This window comes from Nomascus leucogenys, chromosome 4 (genome assembly GCF_006542625.1).
Source record: "Nomascus leucogenys isolate Asia chromosome 4, Asia_NLE_v1, whole genome shotgun sequence".
NCBI lineage: Eukaryota > Metazoa > Chordata > Mammalia > Primates > Hylobatidae > Nomascus > Nomascus leucogenys.
The window spans coordinates 44,978,933-44,996,985 of NC_044384.1; the positions used below are offsets into that span (position 1 = coordinate 44,978,933).

The following is an 18,053-nucleotide window of genomic DNA, read 5'->3' on the forward strand; positions in this document are numbered from 1 at the left end:
TGGTCTGTTAGATTTTAAAACAGTGAACAGAGTATAATATCTTCATTGTAGCTTTGCAAAGAGTTGAAAAAAATACTTGACCCCACATTTCTGATTTTGTCTTTTTTAAAAAATTTTTCCATCTTGCTCTGTCTAAAAATGAGAAAACAAGTGGATTTAGAATGCTTTTTAACTAGCTTGATAAATGTATTCTATTGAATCCGGTCACTACAAAGCTGAAATCAAGGTTTCTCAGCAAATGGCTTTGTTTAAAGTCTACCATTGAAATGTTGAACTTGGGACAAAGAATGGCTAGCCCTGGCACCAAAATGATGGTTTTCAGAGGGACTGAAATTCCTATTTCTTCCACAATCAAATGGCAAGTTACCTTATCTAATAAATGGCTCACACTGGGAATTTTGAACATATTTGGTTTTATGTAAAAGAAACATCTCCACAAAAGAGAGTAAGTCACAAGGGCCTTCTGGACAAGATCTTCACAGAGGTCATTTTTATATAAGTGGCATCCTTGTGAACTGAGTATACAGCACAAGAAGACTTAGTTCTAAACTAGCCTCATATTGCTTACTTGTTTTGTGTCTCATCCCCACTTATGATCATGATTATACATCTTCGTAAGTAGACTGGAAACGACTGCACTACTTACCAAGTATCACTTTTGGCAGCGAAGAATTGAACAGAATAGAAACCGTTAATTATGGTAATATTTACAAGCAATACAACAGCTAAGAACAAATGTCAAAATACCAACATGTCACCACCTGCTCATTTCTATTTAAGGACTAATTCATGACTGGCAGTACCTCTCTACAAGATGGGTAGAAAATCTCTTGGCTATAGTGAAAAAAAAAAGGCATTTTCTGTGTGTCACGTGCTTCATTTCCATATGCAAATATATGTATGTGTGTGTATGTGTGTGAGAGAGATATTAGTACCACAACCTGTTTAAAAATCCTATTGATTTAATCTTTTTTTAACTGTATCTAAAGCTACCTGTAAAATGTTAATTTGTTACATAGTCAGACTGTGCCATATTTTTGCCATTTTTTTCACATTTAAGTTGTGACCAGGTGTGGTGGCTCACACTTGTAATCTCAGCCTAGGAGTTCCAGACCAGCCTGGGTAATATAGAGAGACCCTATTTCTACAAAAAATAAAAAAAGGAAAAAAAAAGAAAAAGTTGGAACTTGAGTTTTAAATGAGTAATAAAAATATTTCCTAATGTATTCATTAGGTATTGATAAAGCATTTTCCACTTATTATTTTCTCAATTTTATTTATATCTTATAATGCTTTTGCTGCTCAACTTTGGATGCAATATGTATTAGAGAACTAATAGCATTTTTTAAATTTTACTTTAAGTTCTGGGGTACATGTGCAGAACCTGCAGGTTTGTTACATCGGTATACATGTGCCATGTAGTAGTAATTTTTTTTTTTTTTTTTTTTTGAGACGGAGTCTTGCTCTGTCACCCAGGCTGGAGTGAAGTGGCATGATCTCGGCTCACTGCAACCTCTGCCTCCAGGGTTCATGCCATTCTCCTGCCTCAGTATCCCTAGTAGCTGGGACTACAGGTGCCCACCACCACGCCCAGCTAATTTTTTGTATTTTTAGTAGAGACGGGGTTTCATCGTGTTAACCAGGATAGTCTCAATCTCCTGACCTTGAGATCTGCCTGCCTCGGCCTCCCCAAGTGCTGGGATTACAGGCGTGAGCCACCGTGCCCGGCCAGCAATTTTTAACATAATCATTAAACAGCAAGATTTGCATTTAAGAAGACTGTATAATGTTCAACATCAAATTTTATATCCATGAGCTCTATAATGTTCTACATATTTCAGCACTATGTAAGCACATACAGTTATCCTTCACTTAAACATTTACATCATGGAATTTTTTTCTGAATATGTCTTTGAAGAATTTGTATTAATTTACAAAATCAACACACTTTCTCACAGTGGCAAAAAAAAAGTTTTATTTTGAGTCTGTGCTATAATTCCCAGTGTCCGGAACCTCAGGTCATCAGCACAGGACAGAGTATGCCCATCAATATTGCCAATGCTTGCACCCCACTCACTGCTCCCTTCTTACCTCTGTCTGTAAGCTTATCTATGGGTGTAACTGATGTGGACTGGGATATTTTTGTGACATTACATCCAAAGAATGACAAAGATGTGGTTTGTACTACAATTAAAGATTGCTTAATAAATTATTTAGGAAAGCACAGGGAAAGGTCAGAGAGGGAATGAGGATGACCAAGACACAGCTACAGCTAGAAAATGCATTTTTATTGCTATGTATAGTTCTAAAGAACATACTTTTAGGGTGATTTTTGCTAGGGACTCAATGATAAAGGGTCTTACCATACCTACTTCTGCACTATGACAATATTCCTTCTGCATAAGACCTTTATAATTTAAGTCATATTTGGGAGTAATAAATTAAGGGCATTAAGTGGAGGTGGGAGTATTGGTGTGTTTTATTTATTAAATTTCACTTATTTCCATTGTACAGCACTGTATAAAAGTAGTGGGCTTATTATAAAATGACATGGTATGGAATGTCATATTTTTTGTCTAATTTATCAAAATCTTATTTACATACATTTGAAAGAAGTGTGAATATTCATTAATTCCATGTACATGTTCATTATAGCAGATTAAGAGAGCATTCTTCTTTGTAAATGATTAAGGCTTAATACCATTTATTTTTTCATTTAAATGGCCTTGATGTGCCTATAATAATTTAGAATAGTTAAATGAGCAATGCATTTTAACATTAGAAGTCTCAGAAAAAAAAGACATGGATATCTACTCATGACAATAGCATTTGAATAAAGAAACAAGTATGGAAAAAATTTCTATGGCTAAAAATAGAAAAAAAAATTCCGTTCTAATATAGACTTGACATTCTACATCCAGAATGTCTTGTATGTTATTTCAACAATTAAATATCTTGTACAATTTGCATTTTAAAATTAAAACTTTCACTGTGGGAAAATATGTTATCAGTGAGTAGAAATCAGTATTTTGATTCAAGGACTCTTGAAGATCTGGTAAAATACACAGAGGTTTTCTCAGAAGAAGACACATTTTGTACAGAATGTTAAAATCTCTCCATGGAACATAAACTAAGAACGTATCGTGTAGCTATAGCCCTTGGTTAATTCAATAAATAACAAAACAGATTATATTGCCCCATAAGTCAAAATGTAAAAATGATTACTCAGCCAATTAAATACCTCTTTCTCTCTCTCTCTCTCTCTCTCTCTCTCTCTCTCTCTCATACACACACACAGACACACACACACACACACACACCACCCAATCCTAGCACCCACTGGGTACAGGCCCTGAGCTAGATAATACTCCAATAGGACTCACTGTGAAACAGACTTTTATGTTGCAGTGTATCACTTCCTAATTCTTTGGAGGAGTGGGAAGCAGCAAAGCTCTTAGAGCCAGGCTATTCACATCCACACCCTCTATCTTCATGACACCCAGCAGCTCTGTTGAAGGCTGCTCTTTTGGGGTGAAACTCCTAGCAGGGCTGGTAGGAAATTACTCTCAGCAGAGCTCAGGGAGCACCGACTGCTCTCACTTTGTTGTGGTCATTCATTAGCAACTTAGTGATTGTGTCTAATTGGCTATGGGAAGGAAAGTCTAGACCTCAATAAGGTTCTTAATAAGCTCCTGTGAGGTAGATTTCTGCAAGTGGTTGGCCCTTTGGGACATTCCCCAGATTTATTTACCCCTGGCTTATTTTAGGGCTTATTTATAGAAACATAATTTCCAAAAATAAGTTAACCACATTCTACAGAATTAGTTTACATTAGTTTCTGGAGGCTGAGCCCATGCCAGCTTGTAAGCTGAGAAACAGGAGCCTCCAGGCTGTGTATACTGCTGAGGTCAGAGATGCCTCAAAGTACCTCCAGGAACAAGCAAAACAAAGCCCCAAAGTATTTATACAAAGCTCACAGACGCAGCACAAATCATTTGGTGGTATTTGCTAAGGTCCGTCGGAGAACATAGTTGCTGCTTCCATGAAGGTCTCATACCCACCACAGTGCCCCTTATGGATCATATGCTGAACTGCCTGAAACATCAACTTTGCATTGTTGAATTCCTATACTGGTAGGTCCCATCGCCCACCTCTTGATGTCAACATGCAAACACAGGCCCTATGGTGTGATAGGTCCCACTGAACTGTGGAAAACTACAGGCAGTTCATAAGGAGGCATCTGTGACTCCATGACACCTAATTGTGCATAGAAGCAGGTAATGAGACTCTTTCTTCTTATGAGCCCAAGGTAACACCAAGGAAAAAATTGTTTCTTCTGCCTAAGCCCCCTTGTTATCTTGGCCACCCAGGCCTGAGAGAGGTTCAAAGGCATGAAACTTCCGGGAGGTAGCAGGGATGGCTGGAAGGACTGTTGGCTGGCCCAACACCTTCTGCCACGAAACTCACAAATACTTTGAAGAAAAGAATCTTTGGATATTCTGATAAATTTTCCCACCACTCCCCCTCTTCAACCTTCCCCTGCACAGGCTATGATCCTTCTAAAGTTATGCAGCTTGGGATGAAAAAGAAAAGTAATTTCTAGGTTTGCTGGCATCTTAAACTGGGTCTGCAGAGAAATAAAACAAGCAGCTTTTATATTTGGAACTCAAAGCACATATGAAATTAAGGAATAATATGCTGTAAATCATTTTTTACCACAGTGATCCCATTGTTAACTTCCAATGTACAGACACCACTAACATCCATATTTTATAACTAAGCTTTCTGAAATATTTTCCACCTCCAGGTGAATTATGTTAGTGTTGCATACTTTACTTGTCCAGCCTGGTGGAAGTACTGTATACCTCAACAACAACAAAAAATTATGATGGCATTATTCCAACTTTTTTTTTTTAATTACATTAAAAATCTTGGTTGCTGACCACTGATAGGAAATTGCTGTTGTGTGGCTCCAGACATGCGCCCTTGAAGAAAATTGTCTCTATACTGGGAGTGTAGGGATACTCACACAATGTGAGCCAAGTTGAGTGGCTTCTCAGGCTGATCTGGGAACATGGGGTGCAAAGGTTCACGGCTGGAAGCACAGCTCAGGGACTTGCTTAATGCATTAGTCAGCTTCTTAGCAGGTGATTTCTGGAAAGAAGAAGGAAGGCAGAAGTGACAACAGCTAATATTTATGTAATATTTTATCAAATGATTTGCTTTTCATAATAGATACTCATTTATGGAAGAAATCCTTTTTCAGTGCTGTCTCTGAGTCCAGAAGTTTGCTCAATGCTGGGAAGAGAGTTTCCGAACAAGCTGCCCCCCTGCTGCTCAGTGTCAGTAAATTCTACAATAAATGGAAGCAGGCATTGTGCATGGGGCACCTGAGCTGGGACTTAACGGGCCTGCAGGAGTCCTTTTGACAAAAACTCAGCAGACTGGGAAGGTCATTCGAGATGGAGGAAGCAGCAACAGTGAAGGGAGCCCTTCTGGGGAGGAAAGCAGGAGGCAGATCATCAAAGTCTTTATACGGCTTGTTAAGAACTGTCTCTTTATTCCCAGGACAGAGGGAGACCATGAAGAGTTTAAATCATAGGCATGACAGCATCAGACCTGATTCTAGAAGGACTGCTCTCACTTAAGAACAGAAAATGGTTTGTGAGGAAATAGGCATGGAATGAAGATGAGCAGAAGATTTTGTGGGAATCCAGGTGCAAGAAAGATGTTTCAGGTGTGGCTGAACACAACCAGTTAGAAGTGAAAATGGAACTTCAATCTGAGTCTTCAGAATTTAAAATTCAGGTTATTTCCAGAGAATCACGCTGCCTCTTTTCCATTTAGATTGTTGGGAAATTTATCTTGCTGTTATACTGTCAAAATTATATAAAAAGTAGCCTACCACATACATTAGGCTGGTGCAAAAGCAATTGCGGTTTTTGCCATTTTGGCAAAAACCGCAATTGCTTTTGCACCAACATAGTAATAAAACCCTAACCATGTTTTTCCTTTCCATAAGAAACCATTTCAAATTTTGTCACTTTCTTTTATACCTAGAGTTCATAATTGGTAATATAATGAAGTGACTATTGTCCTCATTTTTTAAAAGCTAAGTAATAAGAGCATTGCTCAAGAAATCCCTCTGGCTTTTGTTAGGAGATGTAATTCTTAGAACAGTTAAGACAGCAGCAACAGCAGCTCTTTGCCCCCACAAACCATAGTGCCTTCTGTCCTCTCAAGGAGTCTGATCCTTCTTTGTATGGATAGTGCCCTGGAATATAATTTTAGGTCTACAACCCCTAAGAAAGACGCTCCTTACGTGGATTTAGCATTTATGTAAAACAACTAAATCTGATTAGTTTTCAAACACCAAATCTTTTAGGATATGGGGTAGAAGTTTGAAAACTGGTAATATGCTAACAATAAGAAAATAGAAAATTTTAGCTCCTATCTTCTAAACTAAATTGTAGTCCATGATCCGTGTTAATGTATCTATCTATCCTCAGCATGGCATAAACCACAGTGAGGAGTTGCATTGGAATTGGCAGGTTCTCAGTATACTCTGCCTTAGTGAAGAACTGTTGCTTGAATTCAGAATCTCACCAGTGATGAAGTACTAGTATATTTACACTGAATATTAGTTCCCAATAATAATTTCTAGGAAGAACATTTTGATTTAAGATGTATATTCTGAAGACTTCTTTAAGTAAAGACTACAGGTTGAATTGAAATACATTAAACTATAGAAAAACTCATAAATAGGCTGGATTTTCTTGTGACAGATCTATTCCAAGAGGTGCTGGAAGGGCTGATGGTATATCCCACAAGAACCAATCTATACACCCTACAAAAACCAATCCTTAAAGAGATGCACGAGGGCAACAATGCTGGAACTGATATTTGAGTTTAACGAAGATAAACGTCAGTAAATCATAATCCATTTGAACAGTGAGCACATGGAGTCACATTTCCTCCCATAGACCTGGTACCACATGCTCCTGAGAATACAACTATCACACAGACACTCACATGCCACCTTTGCCAGGCTGGTCACTCACACTCTTCATGAAAAGATGGTTTGCTAATATAACCACAATCTCCCCTCTCCACCCTCTGCAGAAAAGTAAAATGGAACAGTATTCTTAAGTCCACACTCTGCTCTCATACTTGTTTCTTTAATATTCCAGTCACACACTTAAAAGAACTCTGGAATCTAAGAAAAATAAAACTAACAATAATTTTTAAGCCGTTTCCACAAAACAAAACTTGGAAAACATTTTAACTTACTGTGAATGTGAGATTATGTTCCAGAAGGTCCTTGCTATTCAGTTGTTATTTAAATCAGTACTGAATTATCTATATTCCAAGAAGTAACATAGTTTTGAGTCTTCCTATATTTTAAATCTCAGGAAGCTACACCGGGTTCCAACATAATAAGTAAGAGCACACAGTGGGTGGAGGGTGGGAGGAAGGGGGACTGAATACTAGACCTGGGATGGAAGGTAAGTTTGCCCTTTAATTCTGCCACAATCCTTGATATTCCCTTTAATTCTGGGCAACACTCACACATCCAACTCCAAGTATTGCCTGGACCTTGCCTTACCCATGACGTGTACTCTTTCATTTGGTGCTGGTTGCTATGAGAACCACCGGCATGTCCTCTCCAGAAGCAGTCCTGACAGAGTTGGTAATTGTGACACTGTTGGCATCGGTAGCGAAATCCCATCATACTCTCACTGTGGCAGTAGGAACACTCAACCGGATGGAAGACTAAAGGGGAAGTAAGTGAAGAAAAACCAAGAAAACAAAAGTATGAACCAGAAGAAGGAAAAATACAGCCTTACAGAATTGCACCTTTCTTCTCTGCACCACGATTTCAGATGATAGTTGATTTGGGCTTAGAGAAACATTTAGTTCATTCCTGGATTCTCTCAACCCTTTTCAATCATGCCTGTGGGGAAATGAAATGGGATGGAGAAGAGGTGTCCTTTTAACAACAAAAATCTCTGTAATGCCATTTGCTCTTTCTATTCCCATCTCTCACATTACAAGAATTTAAATTAGCCAAACAGACTTGCCTTTACCCCAAACTGCTCTCTGTCTCCAGGAGACCAGCACAGCTCACTGGAAGACTCAGAAGCACAAGGGGTGAATGCTGATTGTCCAGTGGGAAGGGAGCAAATATCAGAGACATGGAGAATGAGAGGAAGAAAAAAGAAAGGAAGATGGGCAGAGAATGGAAAACTGGATGTGGATGAGATAATTAAGTTACTTTTTTAAAAATGGAGTGACTAATGGCTTACTTAATGAGTGGTGTTGCCTACATCTGACAAACAGATTTTTTTTTTCTTTCCTGAGGCAGGTGTATAGGGCCCTAAAAAACATGTGTAAATTATCTGAAAACAGTTCTAAATAATTCAGATGCCTCAAGAGACAGTTAACTTTCTTTGGTAGGAAATTTGAATTATAAAGCAGGCAAAGCAAAATACTAGATTTGAAGCAAAGTAAAATATTAGAATTAAGTGATCAAATCCAAGTAATTGTCTACATGCTATGAGCTAGATACTAAAACAACAATAACAATTCTTGCCTTTGGTAAAGCTATTCTCCGGCCTGACCAGTCAGGAAAAACAATGCAAATAATAATAAATGAAGATAAAAAGTAAAGTGTAAAAACAAAGACATAACTAGCTTTGGATGCATTGTCTTCTAAACAAGTGTCATAATCTTCCTTCCCGGCTCTTGAGAAAGACTAGAGTGGGACTTGAATCTAGGGACAACTGTTCTGGGACAGCGCCTAAGAAACTGATCTCCTGCAGCAGGAAATACTGAGAGAGAAGGAATGAAATTATAGCTTTATGATTGGAAAATGACTGTTCTAGAACTGTAAACAGAAACATGAACTCATTTTGCACAATAACATGGACCTTGATTGCTCTTCGCTTCTGCATATGGATAAACATAAAAAAAACTATGATCGTTAGTGATTGCAAAAAAAAAGTTAATTCATTCTTTAAATTTTCTCCATGAGAAAAACTGGATAAAGTTATAACTTTTAACTAACTGAGATAAATAAAGGCAGATTCTAAAAATTCTGAATGATAATTTAAAATTAAGCTAACTTTAGCTGCAATGTATATTAAAGAAATACACAGAAGTTGAGTAATATATAGAGACTTAAGTTAAATCTCTAGTAAGAGATAGAGACTAAATTATTTCTATGTCAAGTCTGGAGAAATTTCAGAGTTACATTGAACAATAAGTAGAAACACCTAAAGATTAGATGGAGGCACTGAACTGTGCCATGTTTAAATTTCTGTAAATTTTGCCCCAAACTGTATTTCATATTTAAATCTGGATATGCCAACAGTAGTTCCTTTTATCCTAGAAATACTTGCTTTAAAAAAAGACATGATACGAAAGTTATTTTACTCTTGTTTTTAATGTAAGTACAACTATTGAAAGCTCACAATCTGGAACATATGACTAAAGATTAACAGGGTGCTATCATCTATTTTTTTTTCTCATTTCTCCCACCTATTTCTGGCTGAGTGCCTGGGAAGAAATAATCAGTACCGTGTATGCAAATATGAGAAATTCAGATCTAAAACAAATATAAAATAATGGCACACTCCTTGTTGAAGTTCGCCTTCTATTGTGCCAACTCTTTTAACCACACCTGACTTGTAATTGAGAAGAACACCATGAGATTTAATAAGTTTTTAGAACTGACAGTCCTAATTTTTCAGTAGTCCTTTAAGGCTTTCCCGAACAGGGAGATGGGTTAGTTCTATCCTAAACAAAACTAACAGCCACTAAATAGGCTTCCCTCAAACTACGACCTGGACTTACTAACTGTAGAACTAATGGCCTAATTTCAATAATTTAAAAAATCACCTTTGCTCAGTAGTAACTACTCACCATTTTCCACATTTGCTAGTCGATGCAGAAGAGGCAACCAGACCAGACACTGCGGGGGAGGATCTGACATAAGCGTGTCCAAGAAACCATTTAACGTGACTTTTTTCTGCATTAAAAAAAAAAACTCATAAATTTAGGACAGAGAATCATTTCAATTTACCTGCTATGTAAATATCATATCATTTGAGACTGAAACAAAAGAGCACTCAATAAACCTCTAATATCTGAAGAAACAGAACTTGCCAAATGTGTTATTAAACTAGTTCAGAACTGAAAACAGTGCTTGCTTTTTATATCTAAGCATACATAGGACTGAATTCTCTCCCCTGAGGCTGAGTCAATAGTATCACCAGAAGAAAAACAATTCTGAGAGCATCACTTGTATATATGAAAGACAGCATAAAAATAATGAATAAAAATAAAGAATTGAAATTCTCCATGGAATTTTACTCAAGAATGCATCATAGCTCACTCTACAATTTTCCTATCAGTCAGTTTTCTAAATTTATAGAACAACTTTCCTTTCGAGCTTCCTCGGCTTCCTTAAGTACTAAATATTTAGTGGTTAATGTGAATGGTTCTGTTATACAAGAACAGGAGGGAATCCTCTCAGGACAGAACCATCTAAATTTTAAAAAATTCGCTCCTTTTATTACTTTAGATATAATTACTCTCAATTCAGTCAGCTTCTTTCTCAGTATCCAGGTCCTTTTGGATGTACAAAAGGAATGCATTGTATTTATAAATTTCTTTCAAAATGATAAAAGTAAGAAAGCTATATTAATACTTGTACTGTAATGGTATAAATAACAAAATACATATTTATATACAAAAATCACTACTTGAAAAATTGAACTAGACTATCAAAGGTGATGGGGTAATTTTATTTATTTATTTTTTAAAATATTTATTTAATTGCTTTAAAGATGGGGGTCTCACTATGTTGCCCAGGCTGGACTCAAACTCCTGGTCTCAAGCCGTCCTCCTACCTCCTCCTACCGACCTCAGACTCTTGAGTAGCTGTTAATAGCCAATTCATTAAGTACAAAACTAAACTGGTCTTATTATTTTTGTGTTACCTCTTTTCATATTTGAAATGATCTTATTCATTTTGACTATTTGTCATACTGGCTAAAAAGCACTCCTGGAAGTTTCCAACAATGCTATTATGATTTCAACATGTATAAGTTTCTTATCATTAAGGATATATATAAATCATATAACAGAACAGTCTATAGGATATTTCAAAAGGAATTTTGAACATGTCAACATCACATATAATTCTTGAACACATAGGTCCTTTTTTCTCTCTCTCTTTTTTTTTAGAGACAGGATCTCACTCTGTTGCCCAGGCTGGAGTGCAGTGGCACAATCATAGCTCACTGCAACACTGAACAACTGGGCTAAAGGGATCCTCTCATCTCAGCCTCCCAAGTAGCTGGGACTATAAGTGTGTGCCACCACACCTGGCTAATTGTTTAATTTTTGTTTTCAGAGATGAGATCTTACTATGTTGTCCAAGCTGGTCTTGAACTGCTGGACTCAAGCTCTCCGCCTGCCTCAGCCTCTCAAAGTGCTAGGATTACTGTGTGAGCCACCACACCCAGCATAGGTCCTTTTAAGATTAAAAAAAAAAAAACCCCAGTCCTATTATTGTAGCTGATTTTGAATGAGACATATTCTGAGGCATTAGCACATTTAGCAATTATTCTATAATACACTACCTAAAATTTAAGAATTCAGATATAAATAAAATTATTCTTGTTTCCATGATTGGGTGAACTAATACAACAGGTAGTTACATTTCCTTGAGTCAGATCATCTGCATATTTGTAAATATGAACTGAAAGTGCACAAAACAAAAGCAACAACAACAAGAACACAAGAGTAACATTAACAGACAGAATTAGAAGACCAGAGTTAAAAACTCAGCCCCCTGCCTTCACTAGCTATGAACTTTATATTGCTAAAAAAGAATCATATTTTCCTTCTTAGGTCACAGGGTTGTTGCAAGCCATAAATCAGATAATTCACTTTGTGAGGCATAAAGCACTGTAAAAATAAAAGGAGCCATATATTTAGCATGCCATGAGAAAAGTTGGAAAGCAGTCAAATTGAATGAAAAAACAGATTTGTGTTTTGAAGTGATTTACTTTTTTTTTTTTTTTTTTTTTTTGAGATGGAGTCTTGCTCTGTCTCCCAGGCTGGAGTGCAGTGGCACAATCTCGGCTCACTGCAACCTCCGCCTCACGGGTTCAAGCGATTCTTCTGCTTCTAGCTGGGACTACAGGTGCCTGCTACCATGCCCGGCTAATTTTTGTATTTTTAGTAGAGGCAGGGTTTCACCATATTGGACAGGCTGGTCTCAAACTCCTGACTTTGTGATCCGCCCGCCTTGGCCTCCCAAAGTGCTGGGCTTACAGGTGTGAGCCACCTCACCCGGTCAATTGACACTTTTAAAAGTTAATTTCAGTAAAAAGAAAAGACTTCCTGACTCTTAATCCATAAAGTTCAGCATAGCGAGCATTTGTTGTATGCATTTTATGGGGCACGGATATACCTTTTTTTTTTTTTTTTTTGAGACAGGGCCTTGCTCTGTTGCCCGGGCTGGAGTGCAGTGGCGCCATCTAGGCTCAAGCTATCCTCCTGCCTCAGCCTCCTGAGAAGCTGGGACTACAAGCATGTACCACCATGCCTGGCTAAGTTTTAAAAGTTTTTCGTAGAAATGGGGTCTCCCTATGTTGCTCACACTGGTTTTGAACTCCTGATCTTCTGACCCTCGACCTTCCAAAGTCCTGGGATTATAGGGGTGAGCCACCACACCCAGTCAAGAGGCCTTTTTAGAGGACAAAAAAGTTAGTTTGGATTTTCAAAAAATGGTAAACTAACCTTTAATGTATGGATTTCTATGCTACCACTGGGCTATGCTGGAGAATGGGCCTGGAGTCTCTCTACATGACCAGAGAGGTACACACATAGCCCCCTAAACTATGCAGCTTCCCAGGGTAGCTTGAGCCATACCCAGTTAAAACACATCACTTGGAACCCCAAATGTATCATGCTGTAGAAGATTTAGGCAACTGTGTTTGCCACATTTTGGGCCTCTCAGGTCATGATGTGGCATATGTTGGGATTCCTTCCTGCTATCCTTTGCTAAACCAATGTTAAAGCTTGTTGCCGGGTCAAGCATGTATTTCACATGAGGCTGAGTGAGACAATTAAGCCCTTTTGAAAGTGCAGTGATACTAAAAATAATGACACTGAGTGTGTAGGTGATATGGTGAGGCTTTGTGTCCCCACCCAATCCCATCTTGAACTGTAATTCCCAGGTGTTGAGGGAGAGACCTGGTGGGAGGTGATTGGATCATGGGGTGGTTTCCCCCATGCTGTTTTCGTGATAGTGAGGGAGTTCTCAGGAGATCTGATGGTTTTATAAATGGCAGATTCCCCTGGGCTTTTCATTCTTTCTCTTTCCTGCCACCATATGAAGAAGATAGGTCTTTGCTTCCTTTCACCTTCCACCAGGATTGTAACTTTCCTGAGGCGGAACTGTGAGTCTGTTAAACCTCTTTTCTTTATAAATTACCCAGTCTCGGGTATGTCTTCATAGCAGTGTGAAAACAGACTAACACAGAAGGGTTATTGTAAGGATTAAATTAGACAATGAAAGGAAAAAGTTTAGCACAGTGCCTGCCTCATGGTCAGGAAACACTGTCTATTATTGTGATGCAGATGTGCTGGGTTTAGTTACTGGCTCAGAGGTCATATGTCAGAGGCTGAAAAACACACTACTGGTTGCTATCACATAGAATAATTTGTCTGAGTATTTGTGACCTGGAATAACATCTAGAAGGAGAGCAACCACTGTTTGAAAGAGATACTTCCTTAAACATATTTTTCTCCTACCTGTTGGGAGAAACAGGATCTGGCTGACTGTTCTGTGTAACCAAATGACGGACCTTCAAAAACTGCTGTGGGTAGTTTGAGAACTTCCCGAAGGAATTGGTCATATCGTCCATAAACCATCACCCCACTGGAGTCAGAAATCATTGAGAAAATATCTGATGAAAGGAAAAGGAAAGACATTTATTCATCACATGAACATTCTCCACTGTTTTTGTTCAATATGTCTGCTACAAATGACAAAAAAGTAGCAAAATAAACATTTTTTATGAAAGAATAATATAAAAGCTAATTTTTATGTTGAAATATTCCTGGCATAATGTTTTCTCTCGTTTCTTTTTGTAGATGATTCTGGCACATAGCAATCACAAGTAATTTGGGTAAAATTAACATTTTAATGAGAAAGACACTTATTGAATGTCTTTAATAAGACACTATGTTTTTGTTTTGAGGTCAACTATTAACTCTCATGTAGCTCAACAAGAGAAATTTTTGTATATATGAGAGAGACGCTGACTTCATTTGAAACACAATGAGAGTTTTACTATAAAGTTGGGGTGTGTGTATATTCATTTATCTAGCTAGAAATTTATCATTTTATATTATCACTAAAACTTTCAGATTTTGGTGTAAGATATTTGAAAATCAAAGACACAGTGAGGATAAAGATGTAATGACAAACACTTGATTAACTTCCTACAGAAGCAGAAAACTTTCTATAAATTACAGTTTTCTGGGTGGAAGGCACTTGATTTACAGCAAAGGGTTTTCTGACTCATGTAGTGAAGAGGAAGCCTGGTCTTGTGGATGATCGATGAGGTAAGGTCAGGGTCCTGGATCTTTCCCTGAAGGGCCTGTGGCTTCACTGAACCACGGTTCTTCAATTTCTGCCACTATGTGCACTTAATGAATATTAATGGCATAATTTCCCAAGGTGCTTTATAATTCTTCTGTGCAAATCACTATTAGAATGAAAGGGTTTGCTATTATATAGTTTGTCACCATGCTAACTAGCTTGTCACCAGGCCAGCACAGCTGCTGGGATAAACTGCTGTGAATGTGCCACCTCTATTCACTTTAGGTTTAATTTTTCAAGGTCAAAATATAATCTGGGAACATTGTTTTTACGCCAAAGTCAGATGTTAAGCATATCACAGGATTTTATTGGATTATGGTTTTGAGAACATGAATTGACTCTCATTTTCATTAAATACTCCATTTATAAAGGGTTTCTGCTGTTTCAAATAGTTTGTTAACCATGAGACCATAGAGATTCTGAGTAAAAAAAAATGTACATATTTATGGGCTACAGAGTGATATCTTGATACATGTGTTCAGTGTGTAATGATCACATCAGGACAATGGGCGTTACCTTCATTTCAAACATTTATCATTTCTTTGTATTGGGAACATTCAACATCTTCTCTTCCAGCTTTTTGAAAATATATGATAAAGTTTTGTTAACTATAGTCACCCTACAGTGCTATAGAACACTCGAACGTATTTCTTCTACGTGGTTGTAATTTTGTAGCCATTAGCTAACCTCTCCCTATCCCCCCAACCACCTGCAGCCCCCTACCCTTCCCAGCCTCTAATAAGCACAATTCTACTTCCATGAGTTCAGTTTTTTTTTTTAGCTCCCACATATGAGTGAGAACATGCAGTATTTATCTTTCTGTGCCTGACTTATTTTACTTAATATAATGTCCTCCAGGCTCATCCCTGTTGCCTCAAATGACAGGATTTCATTCTTTTTTTATGGCTGAATTCTACTGAGGAGTTTAGGTTGTGTCCAGAAGATGTTGAGGGAGATACTGAAGTATTTAAAGTAGGTCAGTGTGTTAGAAAGCCTATGTGTAGGCGTAGAGGCAAAACAACCAGTTCAGTAATAGAAACAATAAATATGCAGTATTTTCCATAATACTAGTCTTTTAAAAAGACTTAAAAAGTCCTCCCCAAAGCTTTAGAACAGCACATGACATACCAGGCTTACAGCATTGGATTTAGAATCCCTTAAGATCCTTAGTACTATACAGGAGCCCTAAGACAGGAGTATAAACAAATGTTCCAACCTGTTAAAACAGCTTATAATTGGGCCAAGAACAATCTGACAAAAAAGTAGTATTATTAGGTAAGTTTATGTTTAGGTTGCCATGGCACATGACTGCAGGGGGCGCCCTTCATCTCCTAGGCTGTGTCAGTGATGCTCCCTGGAATTACACAGGGAACACCCTACCACTGAATGGTGGCCCTAATTACTGGAAATTATGTTGAAACATAGTGTTGTTTTCTCTTCTAATGCATTTTAAAGCATTAAGAAAATCAACTTCAAATTTTCTGTGGCTTTCTCTTTGTTTTTTAAAATTTCTGACTTGTTTTCAGCCAATTATTCTTGCTCTGTGTTCCCCAACAATAAGGGAGAGGCTGGAAAAAGCTAAATATCTCTCATCCCTATGCACAAAAATAGAAAAATTGCCAAACAAGCACAGCTGGCATTTTGGCTTAACGTGAATTAGAAAAACTTTAAAGAAGGGAAAAAAAACCCCTCAAGCCTGAAACATTCCATATCCCTTCATTTTACTTTTTCTTATTACAGAAGCAATGTAGAAAATCATGACCTTACCTGTTTCTTTTGTTTTGTTTTGTTTTGATTTGTTTTTTTGAGATGGAGTCTCTCTCTGTTGCCCAGTATAGTGGCGTGATCTCAACTCATGCAACCTCTGCCTCCTGGGTCCAAGTGATTCTCCTGCCTCAGCCTTCTGGGTAGCTGGGACTAAAGGCATGTGCCACCATGCCTGGCTACCTTATCTGTTTTATCATTAAAATGCAAGCCAACAAAAGAATACAATAGGAACACCCACAATCCCACTCACCAAGGGGCAGCCACTGGTCTCTGTGGGCAGATTTTGTGGGTAAATTTGCCCACATTGGCTCATTCAATTAATAATTATCACTGAAACTAGAAATATTCATGACTCAGGATATTCATTTTTGATCAGCTGACATTCTGGAGAGATTTTTGTGACCAAATTACCTTTAACTAAATTGTTTTTGGTCAAATTGATTTTAACCAAGTTACCTGGAAACCGCTAAAACTATCTTCCTAGGATTAACTATAGAGAGTGACTCCTCAGTCAGAGAACCAGGGACACATAGGGGTGTGATTCAGGTGCACTGCTCTCAAAGTGGGGAATGTGATTTATCGGGGTCACACTATCTGTATATCTATAGAATCTGTGATATTGTGAAGCTTGTTTCTGCAGACTAGAAAACTTAGTTTACCTCCAAGCGGACACATGCATTTGTTGCTTCTTTCACTGCCCTAAAGAGGATAGACTTTGGCCACTAGAGAGTGCTTTTTGGAGGGTGATGGGATGGGGTGAGGAGAAAACATTGTAGCAGTTATACTGTTTCCTTTGAACTCCTGGACCCAAGAGAGAACTGGAAGGGTTTTCACAATTGTAAAGATCTAATCAATAACTTAGTTATATCTTGAGCTTTGTAACTGTGCTGACATTGCTAGTCCCTTACCTACCAGCCATTCCCTTCACCTTTATTTGTCCCACATTTGTTCATGGGTTGCTCATGGGTTGAGGGAAAGGGATGGCCCTTCTGAGCACAGGAGGTGAAAGTGGATTACACAATGGCCATTGCTGTCATACTTTTTCTCTAACCAGTAATTAGTTTAGTAATTGGTCTGAGACACCACCCTAGGTGATGAGCTGTAAGGGCTTGGGGACTTCTGTAGTTAGATGTGACTCCTGTGACTGTCACCTCCACCAAGCCCCCCTCCCTCACCCTCCACCCTTACTCTAGGAGGAGGATGAAATCTTACACTGAGCAAAGCTGAGTGGAAAGAGAGCAAACACCAGGACTTCGAGGGCTCAGAATTAGCCTGCTATGTTAACGGTTGACAGACGTTCTGAGATGCAGAAAACTGGTTTTCTTAGATTTCCTTAACCTATTTTAATATGGGACCCTTCTATCCAGGTACCTATTAACATAATATTAAACAGGTATTTTTAGATGTCTCTCCAGTGGATTTTTTTGTTTAGCTTTTGTTTTGGTTTTTTTTTTACATTTATCTAATGTCCTCTTCGTAAATGGCCAGTTGGGGTTGGCAGACAAGGTTCTCAGAACTCCCTTGGCCTTGGTTCATTTTGCTAAACTTTCTTTCTGGCTTAACCCTGAAGGAAATGCCTGAGGATTACTCTGAAGCGTGTGTG

At 38.0% G+C, this 18,053-nt stretch overlaps 1 protein-coding gene across 31 annotated transcripts in view; it reads right to left on the bottom strand.

Moving 5' to 3' along the window:
- Positions 1 to 18,053, bottom strand: part of DTNA (dystrobrevin alpha) — a 393,764-nt gene that overhangs the window by 65,647 nt on the left and 310,064 nt on the right. For 18 of the 31 annotated variants that reach the window (XM_030810583.1, XM_012506352.2, XM_030810579.1 and 15 more), the window contains 5 exons: positions 13,831 to 13,985; positions 9,925 to 10,030; positions 7,607 to 7,773; positions 5,030 to 5,154; positions 647 to 655 (listed from right to left, as the gene is read on the bottom strand). In XM_030810583.1, the coding sequence (XP_030666443.1) occupies positions 647 to 655; positions 5,030 to 5,154; positions 7,607 to 7,773; positions 9,925 to 10,030; positions 13,831 to 13,985 (562 nt within the window). Of the gene's footprint in view, positions 1 to 646; positions 656 to 5,029; positions 5,155 to 7,290; positions 7,774 to 9,924; positions 10,031 to 13,830; positions 13,986 to 18,053 lie in introns of those variants that run through there. The other 13 variants (XM_012506351.2, XM_030810587.1, XM_003261936.2 and 10 more) reach the window with 3 other exon arrangements.